This window comes from Solenopsis invicta, chromosome 5 (genome assembly GCF_016802725.1).
Source record: "Solenopsis invicta isolate M01_SB chromosome 5, UNIL_Sinv_3.0, whole genome shotgun sequence".
NCBI classification, from domain to species: domain Eukaryota; kingdom Metazoa; phylum Arthropoda; class Insecta; order Hymenoptera; family Formicidae; genus Solenopsis; species Solenopsis invicta.
Window position 1 is genome coordinate 28,417,338 of NC_052668.1, and position 18,631 is coordinate 28,435,968.

General features: G+C 38.1%; 2 protein-coding genes across 3 annotated transcripts in view; both read right to left on the reverse strand.

The window, feature by feature from the left end:
* LOC113004410 (aminopeptidase Q-like) overlaps window positions 1-18,631 on the reverse strand; it is a 64,210-nt gene that overhangs the window by 6,966 nt on the left and 38,613 nt on the right. The window lies entirely within an intron of this gene.
* On the reverse strand, window positions 529-17,710 carry LOC105205152. Of its 2 annotated transcripts, none has more exons than XM_039448884.1 (2): window positions 17,156-17,710; window positions 529-667 (listed from the first exon to the last, which is right to left on the reverse strand). In XM_039448884.1, exons 1-2 carry the CDS (start codon window positions 17,664-17,666, stop codon window positions 636-638), a joined length of 543 nt encoding a protein of 180 aa, XP_039304818.1. In that variant the 5' UTR covers window positions 17,667-17,710; the 3' UTR covers window positions 529-635. The 2 variants fall into 2 exon arrangements, with proteins under 2 accessions (XP_039304818.1, XP_039304819.1); XM_039448885.1 differs by lacking the exon at window positions 529-667 and adding an exon at window positions 4,471-4,609 and having other exon boundaries at window positions 17,156-17,709.

Here is an 18,631-nt window from a genome sequence, read left to right on the forward strand (position 1 = left end):
TAACGATTTTTACTAAAATCTTTTTGATTTATAGTGTTAGAATTATAATTATGATGATCAGTGATTATTTACTATTTTTTAGTGATTACATTGATTCCGTTTTAAAGTAGGGTCTCATTATGCATTGCATTGCACACAACTTATACATTGAGTTTCCCTGTATGATAAAATGTTACTGCAATTTTATATAATTATTTCGGTACTTAAGTTGTCACATTCCATAAATAATAATTATTCATGTGTGATGAGTTATACACAAATTTCTTACATTTTTCATACGTGATGGAAGAAAATGCTTTAGAAACATCTGGATGACCAGTAATATTTACATGAATTGGCTCGGATTCTCTTGAATCACTATTCAGCATTTGTTGTTCCTGGGTCACTACAGTATAATCCATCAATCGCTTTTCTTTCAAAAACTGAGAATAATAAATTCATATTAAAAACGAAAAGTGTATGACATATTTTGATTGCATAATCTGTTGGTACCTTATCAGTAATATAATGACTTAGATATGTCGAGATGCCTTCGCTCAACCACAAATATTTCCACCAAACTGAACTGACTAAATTTCCGAACCATTGGTGCGCTAATTCGTGAGTGATTATCATAATATGTTGTATGTTACTATTTAAACTATTGTCTCCAAGAAGTAAATCTTGTCTGAAAATTTTTTATATACAAATAGAAGTATATTGAAAGAAAAATAATGATGTATTTGTTATATTATGTAATAGTAAAATAATTGTAAGGAAATATTGTGTGACATGTATATTATTATTTATAATACAGAATTAGTAATTATCTTTCTATTCTAATTATGTAAACATTTTATTACAATTTCTTTTTAATTGAAGAAATATTTTCTCTGGTCTAGAATATTGAAATTTTCGATTTTTTTGTATTCTTTTTTACTATTTAACAAATCTTGCACTGACGAGAAAAATTATGCCAATTGTGTATGATTCTCGTCCGGACGTTTCTCTCTTTCATCGTCCGTTCTAATTGGACGATTCCGGCAAATGGCGACAAACCTGGGTTAAAACCCACTGCAGTTAAAAACGCCATTAGTATTGGGATTTTAACTCGTGTCCAATATGGCCGCCTCAGTAAGGTTTTTCCATGTCTATGTTCATACTACACACTCAAATATGAGAATGTAGTGTGAACACAAACGTGAAATAATCTTATTGAAGCGGCCATAGGTAAAGTCCTAATAGGAGACTAAGCATTTACTTTCCGCTCAAAGCAAAGCTCACTTCACTCCTTTCCTCTTCAATGTGAAATTTTGCTATGGAATCAAACGATATCACTATGATCATTACTTGGCTGAATTTGTATTTAAACGACAATTTCATGGTTATATAGATAAAGTTTTTAAAATAATAGCTATGTTCTACCCTATTAATAATGATGATGATGTTGTTAAAACAAATAGTGAAAATAAATAAAATTATAATGTTTATATGAATAATATATTGTTAAACTTATTTTAATAACAACTTTTTAACAAATTACGCCAACTAAAAGCTTTTAAAGATTAAGCTGATAGCACAGAAAATGCATAACATTACATAAGCACAACATAGGACAAATATACCAAATAGGATCTTGTGTTAAAGTTAATATAACGATTTTATGTTAGACGCTTATTGGTTTTATGTTATGCCTATGTTCTGTTATACCTTTCATATGCTATAAGTTTCACTTAAGATAATGATCTTGAGAACATACGTCAAGATCAAAGTAATCAGAGCTGGTCTTGTATACTAATCAATTACCGAAAATTTCAATATTAGAGAGAGTTTCAAGTTTTGAGTTTAAAGTGAATAATTATCAAATCCTGAACCATTTTGCGTTTTTTGCAGTAGTTAATCAGAAATTTATATTATAAAAATTTACAAATCAGCGTGATCTACGTGATTCTGCAATAAAAGTTCAATTGTTAACGTTTAAGGTTGTCACTGTTGTCAGGCACGTGGTGAAGTAATAAAAGAAGTGTTTTAAATAACAACGGCTTTGTACTGACGAATGTCACTTTGTTTTTTACAGAATTTTATATATACTTTGTGACGTGGCAGTTTTATCTGCCTCGCCACTTCGTCCTCCGCCTAAGCATAGCGCAAGGAGGCGCGTAAGACCGGGTCGGGCACTCAGCGAAAGAGCGAAATCTCCGGCGGGACTGCGGCGCGTGTTGATTTCCTTTATTTATTCGCGGCTTCTTTCATGTATCCGCGGGCACCTCGACAAACGTCGCCTAAGGACCCGCGGCAGCGAGGAGGATGGGCCGCGGCAGGACAGGGAGAAGGCGATCGTCCAGGGCCGGCGCACGGAAAACCGACGGCGGAGAGAAGGACGAGACTCGACGTGGTGCCAGGTGTGCGCCATGCAAAAGAGGCTCGCAATTGGCGCCGCCGAGGGACAGGCCAGGGCGGACGGACGGCCAGGACGAGGGCCGTCGAATGCCGGCTGTCCATCAAGGAATGTAGCGGCGAAGAGTCGTCGCTGGGAAGATTCTGCTGCTGTCGTCCGCAGGGACGACGAGAACGACGAGGATGTCGGATGCCGACGGGGACCGCACGACACCTGCGGAGACCCGACACTGCGCTGCCGTGACGTCACGGCTAGATAAGGGCGGCCGCTGATAGGCCGCGCCGCTAGGCGCAAGGATATCGCGCACCCTGTGGGAGGGGTAGCGCTCATCGATCGCGCATCGAGCGCGATCCTCTCGGCTTTTGCGTGCGACCCGGCGACCTGAGCGTGTGTGGAAACGAGCGAGCGAGTGCGAGATATCGGTCAGCTATCGGTCTGTCCGCTATCGGAAGGAGTGCCCGGCCTTGGCGAGCGAGTTGAGGACACCCGAGGACCCGAAGGAGGACCGTGCGGAAGTCGAGGTGACCCGTCTAACCGTAGTGTAAAGCCACGAGCTGTCGGTGTCGACCGGCTCGCGTTCTGAGGTGGAGCCATTAGGTTCGTGTGCGAGTGCGTCCGCCGCGTGGCGATTGAATGCACCTTGCTTCTTGGTGTTTGGCTGGCTCTCCACCTCAAGCGCGAGACCTTGTCGAGGCACCCAGCTGTCGGCTGCCGCGTGTGTTTCGGCTGTCCCGCCGTAGAAGTTCGCGAACGACCGGCTTCCCGGGAAGCCGCAGAGCCCTCGCGCACGTGCGCGAGTCGTGTTGCGGCCGTAATCACACGACCGTCCGCGTTATCGGTGCGTTGTCGTGTCGCGCGTCTTCGCGAGAATTGTGCATTGTGACCGCGACGACGGCATTGCCGTCACCGGGTATCTTGGATCGCATTACGTTTGTATTAATTGCGGTCCGTTAGCGAAAGTTCGCCGAGTATGTTCTCGCCGCGCTGTTCCGAGCGCGCGTGATTGGCTGTCTCGTTCCGCGCGGGACCAACCGTCGTGGTTCGCGCCGCTAGCGTGAGCATTGTAGTATTTAAGAACCTTTTCGCGTTCCGCTTATTCGTTTTCGTTAACTCTCTTTATCTTTTCCGTTCTTTGCTTGCGTCGACTGAGGATTTCGCTGCGTTTGATTCTGCTCTGTCTCCGTCCTATGCTACAATACATGTTATTTCTCTCTGTTATATCGGCCTGACTTTGCTTAATTTCTCGCCTACCCGTCTCCTCTAGTAAGAGAGCCGCTTCGTCCCTGTCTCCGCTACCCCGCCCCTCTACCGGTTAGAGGAGCTAGCTGGCCGCGTGCGAGCGACGATTCCGCTTTCGTGTGATGAGTTATCGCGTGATACGAATTGGCGTTTAGCGTGGAAAAGTGAACCCGGCGACGCGACCGGAGTAATCGCGTCTGGCGCCCAATTTCGCGATTTGGTTGGAATCCAGCTGTCGGTATTCTCGTCGCTCTCGCGCGCGCTTCGTGTAGCGTTTCCGCTACCTTGTTTGATCGCGCACTTCGCCGTTGCTCTCCGGCGTCCGAAAAGTGCGTGACAACTTATATATAGAGGGAAGAAGATGATTGTGATGATATATGTATACAGATTTGAAGACATGCGTACAATTCAAAAAGCCTACCTGTTACACAGTAGTGTTTCCGTTAAAAATAAAGTATTTAAAAAAATTGAAAAATACTTAATTTTTAAAACAAAAATCTCTTCTTAAAAATTTTCCTTTGATGAAAGATTTATACTCACTCATAGACAATCGTACCCCAATTTTCAGTGGCCGCAGCGGTGTAACGTGAAATAGCAACATGATCCATTTTCGGCACACGAACAGTACTATTGGTGAATTTTTCAAGTTCCTGCATTACCTTTTCGGCAATATCGAGAGTATATGCGGCATGAGAAAGAAGATGTTTTGGACCCCATATTTTGATATTACCGTCTAAATTTGAAACATAATCGTAATCAGCAATCATGAATGCCACTAAATTGGTAGACATAACAGGAGTTGTTTCAAAATATGTCCATAATTTTCCATCGGCTTCGTCAATTTCTGATCGTACGAATGGCATATTTGATAATGCTGTATAATTGGGATAGTGCTTGATAGAAAGCTTGAATGTCGCTTTTATGGCAGGTTCATCCCAACATGGAAATACTTGTCGCGCATCAGTTGGTTGTAAATGTGTTACTGCTAACCATCTATAAATGTATTATTTGCTTCTTTACATTTTAAACATGAGATATTTCTGTGTTGACATACTATATGATATAAAGAAAAATTTTTAATATTAACATAGGTTTTCTAAAGTGACATGCTTTTTTTTCTCAGATATTAAACTTTATTAACAGTCCTAGTAACAAGTTGCAGAGCAGAATCCGACAGAACCTGCGTGCACTTAAACGCAGCAAAATTGAGTCAGATGTGCAAAAGATTATTTTCACTATAGTCCTGCTGATAGTCTGTCAGAAAGATTTGTGCAATGACATATATATGAATTTTGTTTACAGATACTTGCTGCAGAAATCCAATTTAATTGAAGCCGATCTTCCCGCTAATTGGAGTCTGTAAACAGAATGCTGCACTTCTTGCATCAGATATATGCAAGTTTCTTTTGCAAGAATCTGTCTTACAAAATTTTTCGGAGAACTTGAGCTGAATGAGAAAGCAGATCATAGTATGCAAGAGTCTTGGAGCATTCATGCAGTAAATTGCTACTAGGGAGAGGAGAAGAGGGTATATTATATGTACTGCGAACAATACCTTTACCCCCATTATCTCTGTTATTATACTACGAATTTTAATAATTGTTTATAGAATTATTCATTTTGTGATTAAACATTTAGTGGTGCTAATATGTCAATGCGCAAAGCTGACAATTATTATAAAGCGTTTAGATTTTTGAGTACTTCTAAACTTTCTAAGGTATACGTTTTAGCACTTAATCATTTTTAAACTTGAGCGTATTATCACACAATGCATGTACACGCAAATGTTTTTTTTTTTTCTTATTTTACTATATATTTATTTGTATATATTCTAAGTTATGCAAAGTTATACAAAAACATAATTTTGTTAATATGGCTTTTTAATCAAAATTTTTATATCGAAACATAGTATTTCATTAATAAATCGGTTGTCACTCTAAAAGACTGTGTTTCTAAACTTTTTTTACAAAATAAAAGATAAGACTTTTCACAAAAGTCAACACCCTTAGGATTTTCTTCTCCTCCGCCCTTCTTCTTGATTTGCATTTACTGTATTAACAATTCGTAAAATAGTGTAAAAGTGAAAAATGTACACATTTTTTACAAAAATTAAGATAGCGTAATTTTTCTAGCTTTATTTTGAAAGCCAATGTAAGGGCTATTTATAGTACATTGACTTTACATTGGTTAACATTGGCGAAACATTGGTTATGTTAGAAGTATGTTACGTCCTGCGGAGTAACAATTCTTTTCTTTCGAAATCGAGGCAGCCAAGCAACCGAAAATTGCGAAAAGATGGTCTATCTTAACCGCGCAGATACGCTAAAATTGTCCGGTCGAGTCAATACGGCTGGTCTACCTGTTGCGTCTGTATCCATAGTGTCTCGCTTATCATATCGCGTTCATGCGCATGCGTCTTTTAATTTATGTCTCAAGGACTCTATAAGGGCTCCTTTCTTGACTTTATATACTCTGAGTTCTTTGGTGATTTTGGCGAGATCGGAACTCGAGAGTAGTAGCCGTACGTTTTTTGGACGACGGAGCGCTCCGCTAGTGCGCGTGTAATATTATACTAATTCTTAATAAAGCATTTATATTTGTAACGAGTTCAAGTATCCATTCACAAACAAATTGGTCCTTCGAGCCGGATTCACAGAGCACATCTGTGAATGAATTAGACATATCGAAACAAGAATCAACGGAAAACGAGGTTCGTGTGCAACGCACGAGGACAACATGGCCGATCTCGACAAATTGAGGAAGCAAAGGGGCTATGTCAAGGGCAAGCTAACGAGACTAGAAAACGCTCTAGCACAAGTGCAGAACCAAGCGGCTACGCTCGACAAGGAGGACGCAGAGGTTCGACTGGAGCGACTCGATCAAGTGATTAACGAGTTTCAAGAGGTTCAACGGCAGATCATCGAGGAAATCGGCGAGCCAACACAAGCGGACGTCGAGGCAGAGGCGGAATTCGAGGAAAGAAGCCTAGCCGTACAAGCAACATTACGACGCATTATCAATGGCGCTAGGAATGCAAACGCAAGTACAACGGAACACGACACCGTGCTCACGCAATTATTACAACGGCAGATGACGATGATGGAGAGATACGAGACAGGTGGCGCTTCACGATCACCAACGACACAAGGGTCGGAAGACGACGGTCATCTAGGGAATTTGCTACGAGCGCAAACCGAGATACTACAGCGTCTCTCAGATGGCGCGACAGATGGCGTTGTCAGAGGCAGTCGAGTCAAGTTACCAACGATCAAACTACCATCGTTCGATGGAAAGATCGAAGAATGGACAAAATTCTATGACGCGTTCATAAAGACAATACATAGCAACCAAATATTGCCTAACATTCAGAAATTTATCTATTTGCGATCGTGCGTCTCAGGTGCGGCCGCAAGGGCAATCGAAGATATCGAGCTGTCCGATGACAATTATACGGTGGCCTGGGAACAACTAAAGAAGCGATTCGAGGATTCAGGCGTTATTAAACGAAGGCATGTTCAATGTTTGTTCGAAATGCCGCTAGTCGAGAAAGAGTCAGCCAGTGCCATTATGCATTTAGTGGACCACGTTAACAAACACACAAGAGTTCTAAAGAGGTTAGGTGCGCCGACCGATTCATGGGGCGATCTACTATTGCACATGATCGAAAGCAAGTTAGATCGAGTAACTCTACGAGCATGGGAAGAAAGGGCTAGTATTCACAACGTCACGTCACACGATGACGAGGTCGTCAACGGTGAATCCAATTTCAATGCGTTAATAGACTTTCTTATTCAACGATGTCATGCATTAGAGCGCATCGAGAGCAGCAAGGTTAAGGAGATCTCCAGCGGTGACAAGGGAAATTTCAAGAAACAAGCGCAATTCAAGGGCCCTGCGAAGAGTTATCAACCTAAGAGCAACGTGACAGACAAGGTTACATCGCTGGCTAGTTCGATAACAGCAGGGGCATGTTTTCTATGTCAAGAGGCACATCTATTGTACAATTGCGACAAGTTTCTCACCATGACTCCGGAGGAACGTGAACGAGAAGCTCGACGTCTCAGGTTATGCATCAATTGCCTGAGAAACGATCACTTTACAAGAAGCTGCAAGCACGGATCTTGTCGAGAGTGTTCGGGCAGGCATAATACCCTGTTACATAGATCTACGACAGCAAAGCAGCAGAATACTATTGAGGCGGCTGATACTTCCAATGCTGACAACAGCGCTAAGACAGCTTGTCACTCTATGGGCGCAACGAGGAAAAACGTATTCATGGCTACAGCAATAGTCGACGCATCAAATTCGGAAGGGTATCGTATACCGGTTCGCGTGTTATTGGACAGTGGTAGCGAAGCGAATTTCATAACGCACAATATATGTAATCGATTAAATTTAAAACGAAACGCAACGTCAGAAATCGTGTCGGGTATAAATGATGCTACATGTCAAGTACGTCAAGTCACTAATGTTACTATAAAATCGAAACATTCCAATTTTCAAGTCAACGCGCAATGTTTTATTGTTCCAAAAATATCTAGCGCTTTACCTTCTAAGGAAATAGACAAAAACGCATTGAATATTCCGTGTAATTTAAGATTGGCTGATTCAGAATTCAGTAAGCGTCATTCCATAGATTTGCTCATTGGAGCAGAATTTTTCTTTGACTTACTAGAAAACGGGAAAATCGAGTTATGCCAAAGCAAGCTTTTCTTACAAAATACAAAGCTAGGTTGGGTGATAGCAGGTTCCATGCCCAGTAACGAGCGCAAGGATACTAATAACGTGCAAATGATAAATATTTTTCATTGTTCCTTAGCCGAAGATGAGAACTTAGATAAAACTATTAAACAGTTTTGGGAAATAGAAAACTATGCTAACTGTACTAAATCTAAATGGTCTAACGAAGAAGCGAGATGCGAGCAAATATATAAGGACACTACTACGCGAGATGATCACGGTCGGTTCGTGGTAAGCTTACCATTTAAATCCGAGGATACAACAATTGGAGAAACTAGAAATACAGCACTCAAACGTTTAAATCAGATCGAGCGACGGTTCAAAAACGATAAATTATATTACAAGCGATATTTACAATTTATGCGTGAATATTACGAGTTACAGCATATGTCTCTAGTCGAATCTTTCAACGTCAATGACAACAAGCGTGTTGTTTATTTGCCTCACCATGGCGTGGTGAAGGAAACGAGTTCTACAACAAAATTGCGTGTAGTATTTAATGCTTCCGGTAAAGGTAGCACTGGTCGTTCGCTTAACGATATCTTAATGACTGGTCCGATTTTGCAAGATAATTTAATACCGATATTATTACGTTTTAGGTTTTATAATATAGCTGTTACAGGAGATTTGGAAAAAATGTACAGGCAAGTCTCAGTGCGAGATTGTGATAGAGATTATCAGAGGATCTTGTGGCGTTTTTCCATGGACGAGCCAATCAAGGAGTACAGACTAAATACTGTTACCTATGGTCAGGCTAGCGCCTCATATTTGGCTATCAGAAGCGTGCGCCAATTAGCTGAGGAATATGAAGGCTCTTTTCCTTTAGCTGCTAAATGCGTGTTAAATGACATGTATGTTGACGATATTATCGGCGGAGCTCAAACTATAGACGAAGCCAAGGAATTGCAAAGGCAATTAATCGAGTTAATGAGTAAGGGCTGTTTCAAGGTCCACAAGTGGCACTCCAATGTTACGGGAGCAGTGCACAATCTAAGCAAGAACGAGAATCAAGCAACGGTAGATTTGAAACTCAACGACGTCGTCAGGACTCTAGGTTTGGTTTGGGAACCAAGTACTGATGTTTTCTTATTTACAATCAGGTTTAACAAACAAGTTCGCTCTAAAAGAGAATTACTTTCTGAGATCAGTAAATTATTTGATCCACTAGGATTGTTAGGTCCCGTTATAACTCTAGCGAAGTTATTAATGCAAGAGACCTGGAAGATAGAAATCAATTGGGACTCCGAGCTACCAGCTAGCACACTTAGCAAATGGGAGAAGCTTCAAAGCGAATTATCAAATTCACCTATTCTTCGGATTCCACGCAGGATTTCTAGCCAGCATGTATCACAAAATTTGATTTTATACGGATTTTGCGATGCCTCTCAGGACGCGTATGGGGCATGCGTTTACGTTAAAAATTGCGGCAAGGATGAACATGTAGCCCAGTTATTGTGCTCAAAGTCGCGTGTTGCTCCACTTAAAACTATATCAATTCCACGTTTGGAGTTATGCAGCGCATTGCTACTGGCACGTCTGATCGATCAAATCAAGCAAGCTTGCAAGTTTGAGTTTTCAAGAGTATTCGCTTTCACGGATTCGTTAGTTACATTATATTGGATACGAGGCGACTTGTCACGATGGAAGCCATTTGTTGCAAATAGGATCTCTGAGCTAACAGATCTATTACCAATAGAAATATGGGCTCACGTGCGAAGTGAAGATAACCCTGCGGATGTGTTATCTAGAGGAGCATATCCTACAATACTTCAAACCTGTAATCTATGGTGGGAAGGCCCTCCCTGGATATCGAGTAACTCAGACGATTTTCAGTCTCAAGGATATACGTCTGAAGCACAGGCTGTCGAAACGGAGGAAATCAAGTCCGAAGAGAGACGATCTAAAGTAGTTAGTCATCATACCAGGATGCAAGACGCTATTTTTCAACATTTATATTCGCGCATTTCAGATCTGAATAAATTGGAACGAGTTCTAGCATATTGCCTGCGATTTATTTCACGTTGCAAGGCAGGTTCCAAGGAATCAAGCGAACAATTGACTATAGCGGAAATTGAGACAGCTAGATCTCACCTCGTCAAGAACGCGCAAGCAGAAGGTTTTCAAGAGGAAATATTAGTTCTTCGACAAGCAAAACAAATAAAGCACTCCAGTAAATTGCTATCATTACATCCTTTCCTGGATGATCAAGGATTACTTAGAGTGGGGGGTCGTTTACGAAACGCACCCTTGTCTTTTTCGCAAAAGCATCCTATTTTATTGCCCGCTAATCACAAATTAACCAGAATTGTCATTGAGCGCGAACACAAGCGACTTCTACATGCTGGTCCTCAAGCTTTATTGGCTGCTATTCGACGAAAATATTGGCCACTACGTGGAAGAGATATTGTTCGTAAGGTTTATCATTCGTGTGTCTGGTGTTCACGTCGCCAACCTCACGCCTCTTCACAACTGATGGGTAACTTGCCAGCTGACCGTGTTACACCTAGCAGACCATTTTATAATTGCGGTGTGGATTTTGCAGGTCCTTTTATCACTCTATTAAGCAAGGGACGAGGTCGAAAAACTACGAAAAGCTACCTCGCTCTATTCGTATGTTTCGCTACAAAGGCTATTCATCTGGAAGCCGTCAGTGATCTAAGCACAGAAGCCTTCTTAGCTACGTTAAAACGCTTCATAGGACGTCGAGGTTGTCCGCAAAAAATATATAGCGACAACGCTACTAATTTTAAAGGTGCACAGCGTGAAATCAGTGAAATGTACACGTTTCTTCAGCAGCAAGTAAAGGGATCATTACATAAGAAGCTACTCGAAGAAGGTCTCCAATGGATCTTTATTCCGCCGTATTCTCCTCATTGGGGCGGACTTTGGGAAGCAGGTGTGAAGTCCTGCAAAAATCTTCTAAGAACTGTATTGGGAAATTCTAATTTCACCTTTGAAGAGTTGTGCACTGCCCTCATACAGGTGGAGAGCTGTTTAAACTCACGTCCTTTATACGCTTTATCTAACGATCCCTCTGATCTAGAACCCCTTACTCCAGGGCATTTCCTCGTAGGAGGTCCACTTACTTCTTTGCCCGAAATTAACCTTCAGGATATAAATATCCATCGTCTTAATCGATGGCAGTTAGTACAAAGATCTTGTCAAGATTTTTGGAAACGGTGGGCGGCAGAATACGTTAGTTCTTTACAAGGCCGTTTCAAATGGCAAAAAACGCAACAAGATCTTCAAATCGGCGACTTAGTTATTATAAGAGAAGACCATACTCCTTCTTACCAATGGAAATTAGGTAGAGTTACCGAATTGCATCGCGGTCAAGATAATTGTGTCCGTGTCGTGACTATTCGAACTGCGAGCGGTTTAACCAAGCATGCAATTAATAAACTATGTAAATTACCTATTAAAGATAAGGAGGAAGATTATGATTAATCTTGGTGGGCGGTATGTTGCGTCTGTATCCATAGTGTCTCGCTTATCATATCGCGTTCATGCGCATGCGTCTTTTAATTTATGTCTCAAGGACTCTATAAGGGCTCCTTTCTTGACTTTATATACTCTGAGTTCTTTGGTGATTTCGGCGAGATCGGAACTCGAGAGTAGTAGCCGTACGTTTTTTGGACGACGGAGCGCTCCGCTAGTGCGCGTGTAATATTATATTAATTCTTAATAAAGCATTTATATTTGTAACGAGTTCAAGTATCCATTCACAAACACTACCCTTGACACGTGCCGATTTTGGCGGAAGCAAGCGTTGAAACGCGGATGATTGACTCCATCGACACGAAACACTTGTCGCGCAATTAATAGGTAGCGCGTGGGCAATAATAAGAGACAGTACACCTGCGGATTATAATCCCATAGGAATCATAGGCAGAATCAGGTATAAAAGGAAGGAGCTCCGGAGGTCGCGAGCACTTACCGCACTTTTTTTTCATTCTGCTCAATCGCTCATTTTTCGTCATTCATTGTTCACGATTCACTCCAGTTCGATCCCTCGCACATTCCGTGACATTATATAGTATGTCCGAGTTTGTAACGTTCGGATTCGTATTTATCATACTTAAATTTGACGCGGCATTGTGAGAATTAGTCAACAAGTTCTTTTGCAACTTCCGAACACTCTGAGTGCCAACCGTCGACCAGCCGTCCGCCGTTGTAAGCTGAATCCGCTCCGCCAAACACCAAATCATTTGCACCTTCATAAATTTCACCCAACAGTAAGTCTTAGCGATCCATTATTTTTTTTACTCTTCATAAGACTACCTTCTCTCTCTAGTAAGATATTTATTATATTTTTCAAAACACTTATATACCCCGTATTATTTCACCACCCTTCCTTTCCTCCCTCTATTACTCTCTTCACTTTCCGCAGGATACAATCGAACTCTCTCTCTCGATTGGGTCCGCAACTCTCTTTTTATTTTCTGCAGGATACAATCGAGCTCTTTTGATTGAATCCGCACCTACCTTTTAATCCCTGCTGGATACAATCGAACTCTCGTTTGATTGAATTCGCAGCTTTCTTTGCTTCTATCGGAAACGAAGAATTCCTTTCCTTTTATTAATTCAAACTTTTTCCCTTTTTTTCCTCTTTTTTTTCTTTCAAGAAGTTACAATCTAGATTTTATTTTCCTTTATTAGAAAGAGAGAACGTAGCCTTCATTCTCAAATTCATTCTAGTGCGTAAGCGAGTCCCTGAACATAAATCTCGAAAAGGCATTAAGAACTGTTGGAATCGTCGAAATAGGAAGCTCCGGAAGCTTGGCGCATCGTTATCGCTCTACGGAAAATTACACAATCTGCGAGGAAAAAATTCTGTTTTGCCTAACGCTTTAATTAATTTAAGAACTTTCGACGAACTTTCGACTGATTCATCTCAAATCCGTCCGCCGAATCATTCTCTCTTTCCCCCTGTTGTCATCCCTCCCCCTCTTACACCCCTGGATCTCATGTAGAAACAGATTTTAAACAATCACCAGGGTCACCTTCTTCTATTTTTGATCCCTTTGCAGAACCCTTAGTATCTTCTCGGGATTCAACCTTTTCTCCTACATATTTTCCTCCTACACCTTCCCTCGATTTTTTTCATCGTAATCTCGATTCACCTGTTCGAAGACCCACGGAAGATCCATACTCCCCCGCGTTAGAGTTTCCTCAAGAAAACCCGCATTTCTACTCATTATTTACTCCCAAAGAAATAGAGAATATCGTAAACGAAAATATCGAAGCGAATCGAAGAATAGCCAATGAAGTGAAAGAAATCTTCGACTCGCTCCAAAAACTATCTGGATAGCTAAAATTCCCCTGATCACAATACACACCCACACACGCACATTTATATCTCGTTAAGCACAAATGTAACCAATTAGAATTTAAGTTATAATTGCATTTTCTGTTAAGATTTCTTAAATCAATCATAAGATTTTTCTTTCTTTTATCATACATGTTCTCCGCTAACAAAAATGTTATTCGTAAATTAATTATTATTATTTTAATAGTTACCACTTATCATTGTAATCGTTTATTTCTTTTATTATGTTAAAATAAATTGTAATCTTTAATTTTAACCATTTTCGTTTATTTCAATCACCTCTAATTCCCGCTCCGATAAAATTGCACTTGGTCGGATCCCGCGTAAAAGCGATTTAATTCGCTTACGCAAAATAAGGACTACACGAATGCAAGAGTTTGAATGAGAGTCATAGGCCGTCATTCTCGACACCTGACCTACATTCTCACTCACCTGACGCATTCGACTCGTCGCCCGGAAACATGTGTGCGCGAGATTAGGCCTGTTTCGTTCTTCCTATCTCACTCAAATTATTTCCATAAGTTTTTATCTGCCAATCGATCCGAGAGACCTATTTTGAGAATTCTGGACGTAACAAGTACATTGGCCAATATTTCCCATTGAAAAGCCAATATTGGTCATAGAATTAATTGCACATGTACTTGTAATATTGTTTGCCAATTGTTATACAATATTGCATTTACATTGGAAGTGCATTGGCCAAGATTTGCCAATCAAAAGCGAATAATGTTTTTTAACGGTAATGTGCTGCCTTTGTTACAAGTCAATAGTTGTACGATATTGCATCTATATTGGAAGTGCATTATTGGTCAAGATTTCCCAATCTAAAGCAAATATTGGCTGTAAAAGAAATATTAATGTTCTGCCGATGTGCTGCCAATGTTACTAGTCAATAATTGTATTGTAAATGTTATCAATAGACGAAATAGGTCCATAAATGAAGAAACCTCGATCTACATCTCAATGAGCAAACAATATTTTCCAATTATTAAAAAAAAAATTTTTTTAATAAAAATTTTTTATATTTAATTGTTGTATTATAATGACATATATTTTCTAATTGCATTCTTACTCAAACAAATAACAGAAAAGTTATTCTAGATACTATTCCGCAATTGTGAAATTAGTAAAAAAACTGTAATTTTATATTTGTTTATATAAATGATGTGCTTTAATTATATACATATTCCATTTTTTCGATAATGTATATTGACCTGATCTACCAGTTATATATACGTATCAGCACAAAGTGTTCACAGGTCATCGCGAGGGATTAGTTCGCAGTAATCAGACAGGTCAAGCAACGTTCACCGGAGTTGCGACTTGAATGGATGACTGCTTGTGTCCGAAAAAAATTCGACTAATATTGCAACTCCAATATTGGTTAAACAAGATAAAGTGTTAACCTTCTAATATTGGATCAATGTTAAAAACTCAATGCACAACTAATATATTATAATATCCTATTTATATTTTTTTCAATATTGGGCCAATAATTCGACTCCAATATTGGTTAAATAAGGGTCGATATCATACTTTGCAATATTGGACCAATATTGAAAATCATTTCACACCCAATAATTAATATTAAGTTTACATTATTTCCTAATATTGGACCAATATTTTGTGCTACTAGGGTACTTCTAAACCGATTGAAAACCAATTTAAAGTTATACTGTTTTGGATGGATTTAAACTCGAACTTTTGGCATGAAAAGCAAACTCGCAACTCCTTATGCCACATTGTCACTAGATCCGATATACAGGGTGATCCATAATGGTTGAAACAACTATTTACCATGAGAGATGATTGTTGATTTCATTCAATATAAATTACATGGAGTGCAGTCGGTAAGTCGTCTCTTATGGTAAATAGTTGTTCCAAACATTATGGATCACCAACCATTATCCTGTATATGGCGGACCAAAATGTAAAATTTTTTGGAATTTAAATAAATTGTATTCCAAAAATTTTTGGGGTAACTGATTATAAATCTGTAACTAAACTTTTAAATTTAATATGGCGCACAAAACTTACTTAATTTTGTTTGAGTATGAGAGTGATATTTGGTCCGCTAGATTAAATCAGCTATTTTGAATTTTGAAATCTTATATTCATAATCAGCATCTTTGAAAACCTCTAACATAGCATGAATTAGATGCTAATTTCATGAAAGGGTTAAAAGGACATGAAAGGGTTAACGTTAAACAGGGGAAAAGTAATATTTCTACATATACTTTGAACGTTTTTGAACGCAAAAAGATTCTATAGAATGAAAAATTAAAAGTATGTAATTTTCTAACACAATATTTTGTATATTTTAAACTAAACCAATTTTTAAATTTTACTTTTCCTTGCCAATTATATTACCGTATTTTTCTTTTTTCACCAGATTATCGATGATGCGTCATATTTTTATAAATAACAATCTTATAAAACAATGATTTTTTTAATTTTTTTGAATCGAACAAGATGTTTTTTATAGATTTTTAAATATTAAAACATATTATATCACAAGCCAATTTTCATCAGCACATTAAAGTTCCAAAGTAATTGTAAAATTTGAAACAATATAAAATATCAATTAAAAAAATTGCTATAGTAATGTACGTAATAGAACTAATACATAACACTGTCTTACTTGTATTATGTTTTCAAAACTTTATTTTAGTTTTTGTTATGATATATAATTCGTAAACAATGTGGTACATCACGGTATCGATTATTTTCCTTTAATTATTGCAAGAAAATGATAGATCTCATAAACGTTTAATATGTAATTTAATAATTAAATATGAGTCAGAGTAGAGATGAAATAATTAAAATTACTGAAAATAATATCAGTTATTTAAAATTCTAATCCTTTTGTTTAATGTTTCCACGTATACAACTTTTTCAGTTTTAAGTCTTCAGTATATGATAACATTACGGTCATGGTGTTCAATTTATGAGTATAAATACTATAATATAAATATTTATTAAAAGTATAAACATTAATAAATTAGCTGAAACTACTTTTTCTTTGTCATACAATCTTCTACTCAGTCTTTAATCTTTTATTAGAGTTGTGGTAACCCGTTAGCGTACTTTGGGTGTACGCTTATTTACAATTTACACAGATTTAAAGAGATTTGCAATTTAAGGCCACTTCCAACTGGCCTAATTTAAAAGAGTCCTTATGGCAAAATATTTTCTGCAGTTTACGATTGCCTTCCGAAATAGCAATAGAATAAAATTAAATGTTTCTCATTAGTCGAATTTGAACTCGTGACTTTAACATACAAAGTAGATGCAAAACCTTTTGAGCCACAATTACTTTTTGTGTCATATAATATATGTAAATCAATAAATGTTTTCTATTTGCAGTTATTTGCTTCATATTTATGTCATCTTGTTATATTAGCATATAACGTTACATTTGCATAAATTATTATTAATAATTTAAGTTAATTTTTAAAATAATTACTTACGCCTCGTGTCGTTAATATAAAATCTTCTGTACAATCCGCGTTTCCAAGAATAATCCGGACGTATCACACCCGTGAAAGTCAAATGCAACGTATACATTACAGGATCCAATAGTTCCTCAAATCTTAATATCAAAATTTGTGTTTCAAAGTTATATACATGCTGCTCTGGAACATACTCCGATTTAGAATTTACATCTACATCTTTGCGAATTAGCTTTGTCAGCGATTCGTCTATTGTGAGGTCTAAAACGTGCAATTCGATGTCATTCGTCGATTCGCGCACTTCAACATCGATGTTCGTTTCGCCATTAGTAGTAAAATTATTTTCCACAATATGTGGTATTAGTTTTATATCGTAATGGATGGGCACAACATTCTGTCGTAGACGAAATCGATTCTCGTTGACATCATGCACTATTTGATCATTTACTGTTTCATTATCTTGAAGAAGAACGTCTGGGCTGGTGAGAAGTAATAAGACTACTGCCAATAAACTTTTAACGATTGCCATTACGTAGTTATTTATTCAGCGGTTACAAGAACTAATAAGACTGACTCTATAAGATGGACAAAATAAACTACTCGTCGCATATAATGTTTAAAAAATTTTATTTATATACCATGTATATGCTTAGTCATAGAAAAACGGTTTAACAAAAATATTATTGCTTGCCTGTGTTGCTATAGTTCAATAGGTTATCATATTCGCTGCTTTGAATGTCTTTTATTACACGGAAAAAAATAGCTGTTGTAGCTAAAAAATGCATATGGTAACTAAATTACGTCGTAATATATGGACAGCTAATGTTTTATGTGTGATTATTTATAAATATTTCATTTGTTATATCCAAAATATACTCTAAAAGTAAAAAAACTTGCAATTAGTAGCAAAAAGTTATTCTAGATAACTACATAAGTTTAGCTACCAAGTGTATTACCTATAAGTATCACTTTCATATCGGTTAGATCCGATAACTATTTTTATGTTGCTATACGATGTAATTCTGGTAGACATGCATGTTTTGCTACTTTATTAATGTATTAGGAACAACAGCAAATCGTTTTGCTGTAATCATAAATTCATAGTTACGACAGTAAATATAGCCTTAGCAAGCCATGGTTAGCTATAACAGCGAAAATTTTTGTGTATAAAATAACATATTAAGTAAAATATTTATTATTTAAAAATTACATTAGTACGTTGAATCAATGCTCTTTAGATTTAAAATCAAACAAACAATTGTTAAGAGCTATAGAAGCAAAGCTAGGTGCTGATATAAACAATCTTTAGATAATAACAATATACTGAATCTTTAGACGTTTTAATCGTAAATGCGGTCATCGTCAGTAAAAATCAAGTAACATTATTAAAATTATGTATTTAACAGACTCCTGCCTATAAACTTTTAACAATTGCCATTACGTAGTTATTTATTCAGCGATTACAAGAATTTATAAGACTGACTCTATAAGACT

What these genes read in the sequence shown, in the direction of transcription:
- LOC105205152 (XM_039448884.1), bottom strand. Translation starts at nt 17,666, where the DNA reads ATGGCAATCGTTAAAAGTTTATTGGCAGTAGTCTTATTACTTCTCACC. An exon ending in TTATATTAACGACACGAGGC is followed by an intron (nt 668 to 17,155) that starts GTAAGTAATTAT and finishes AAAAATTTTCAG; the next exon opens with ACAAGATTTACTTCTTGGAG.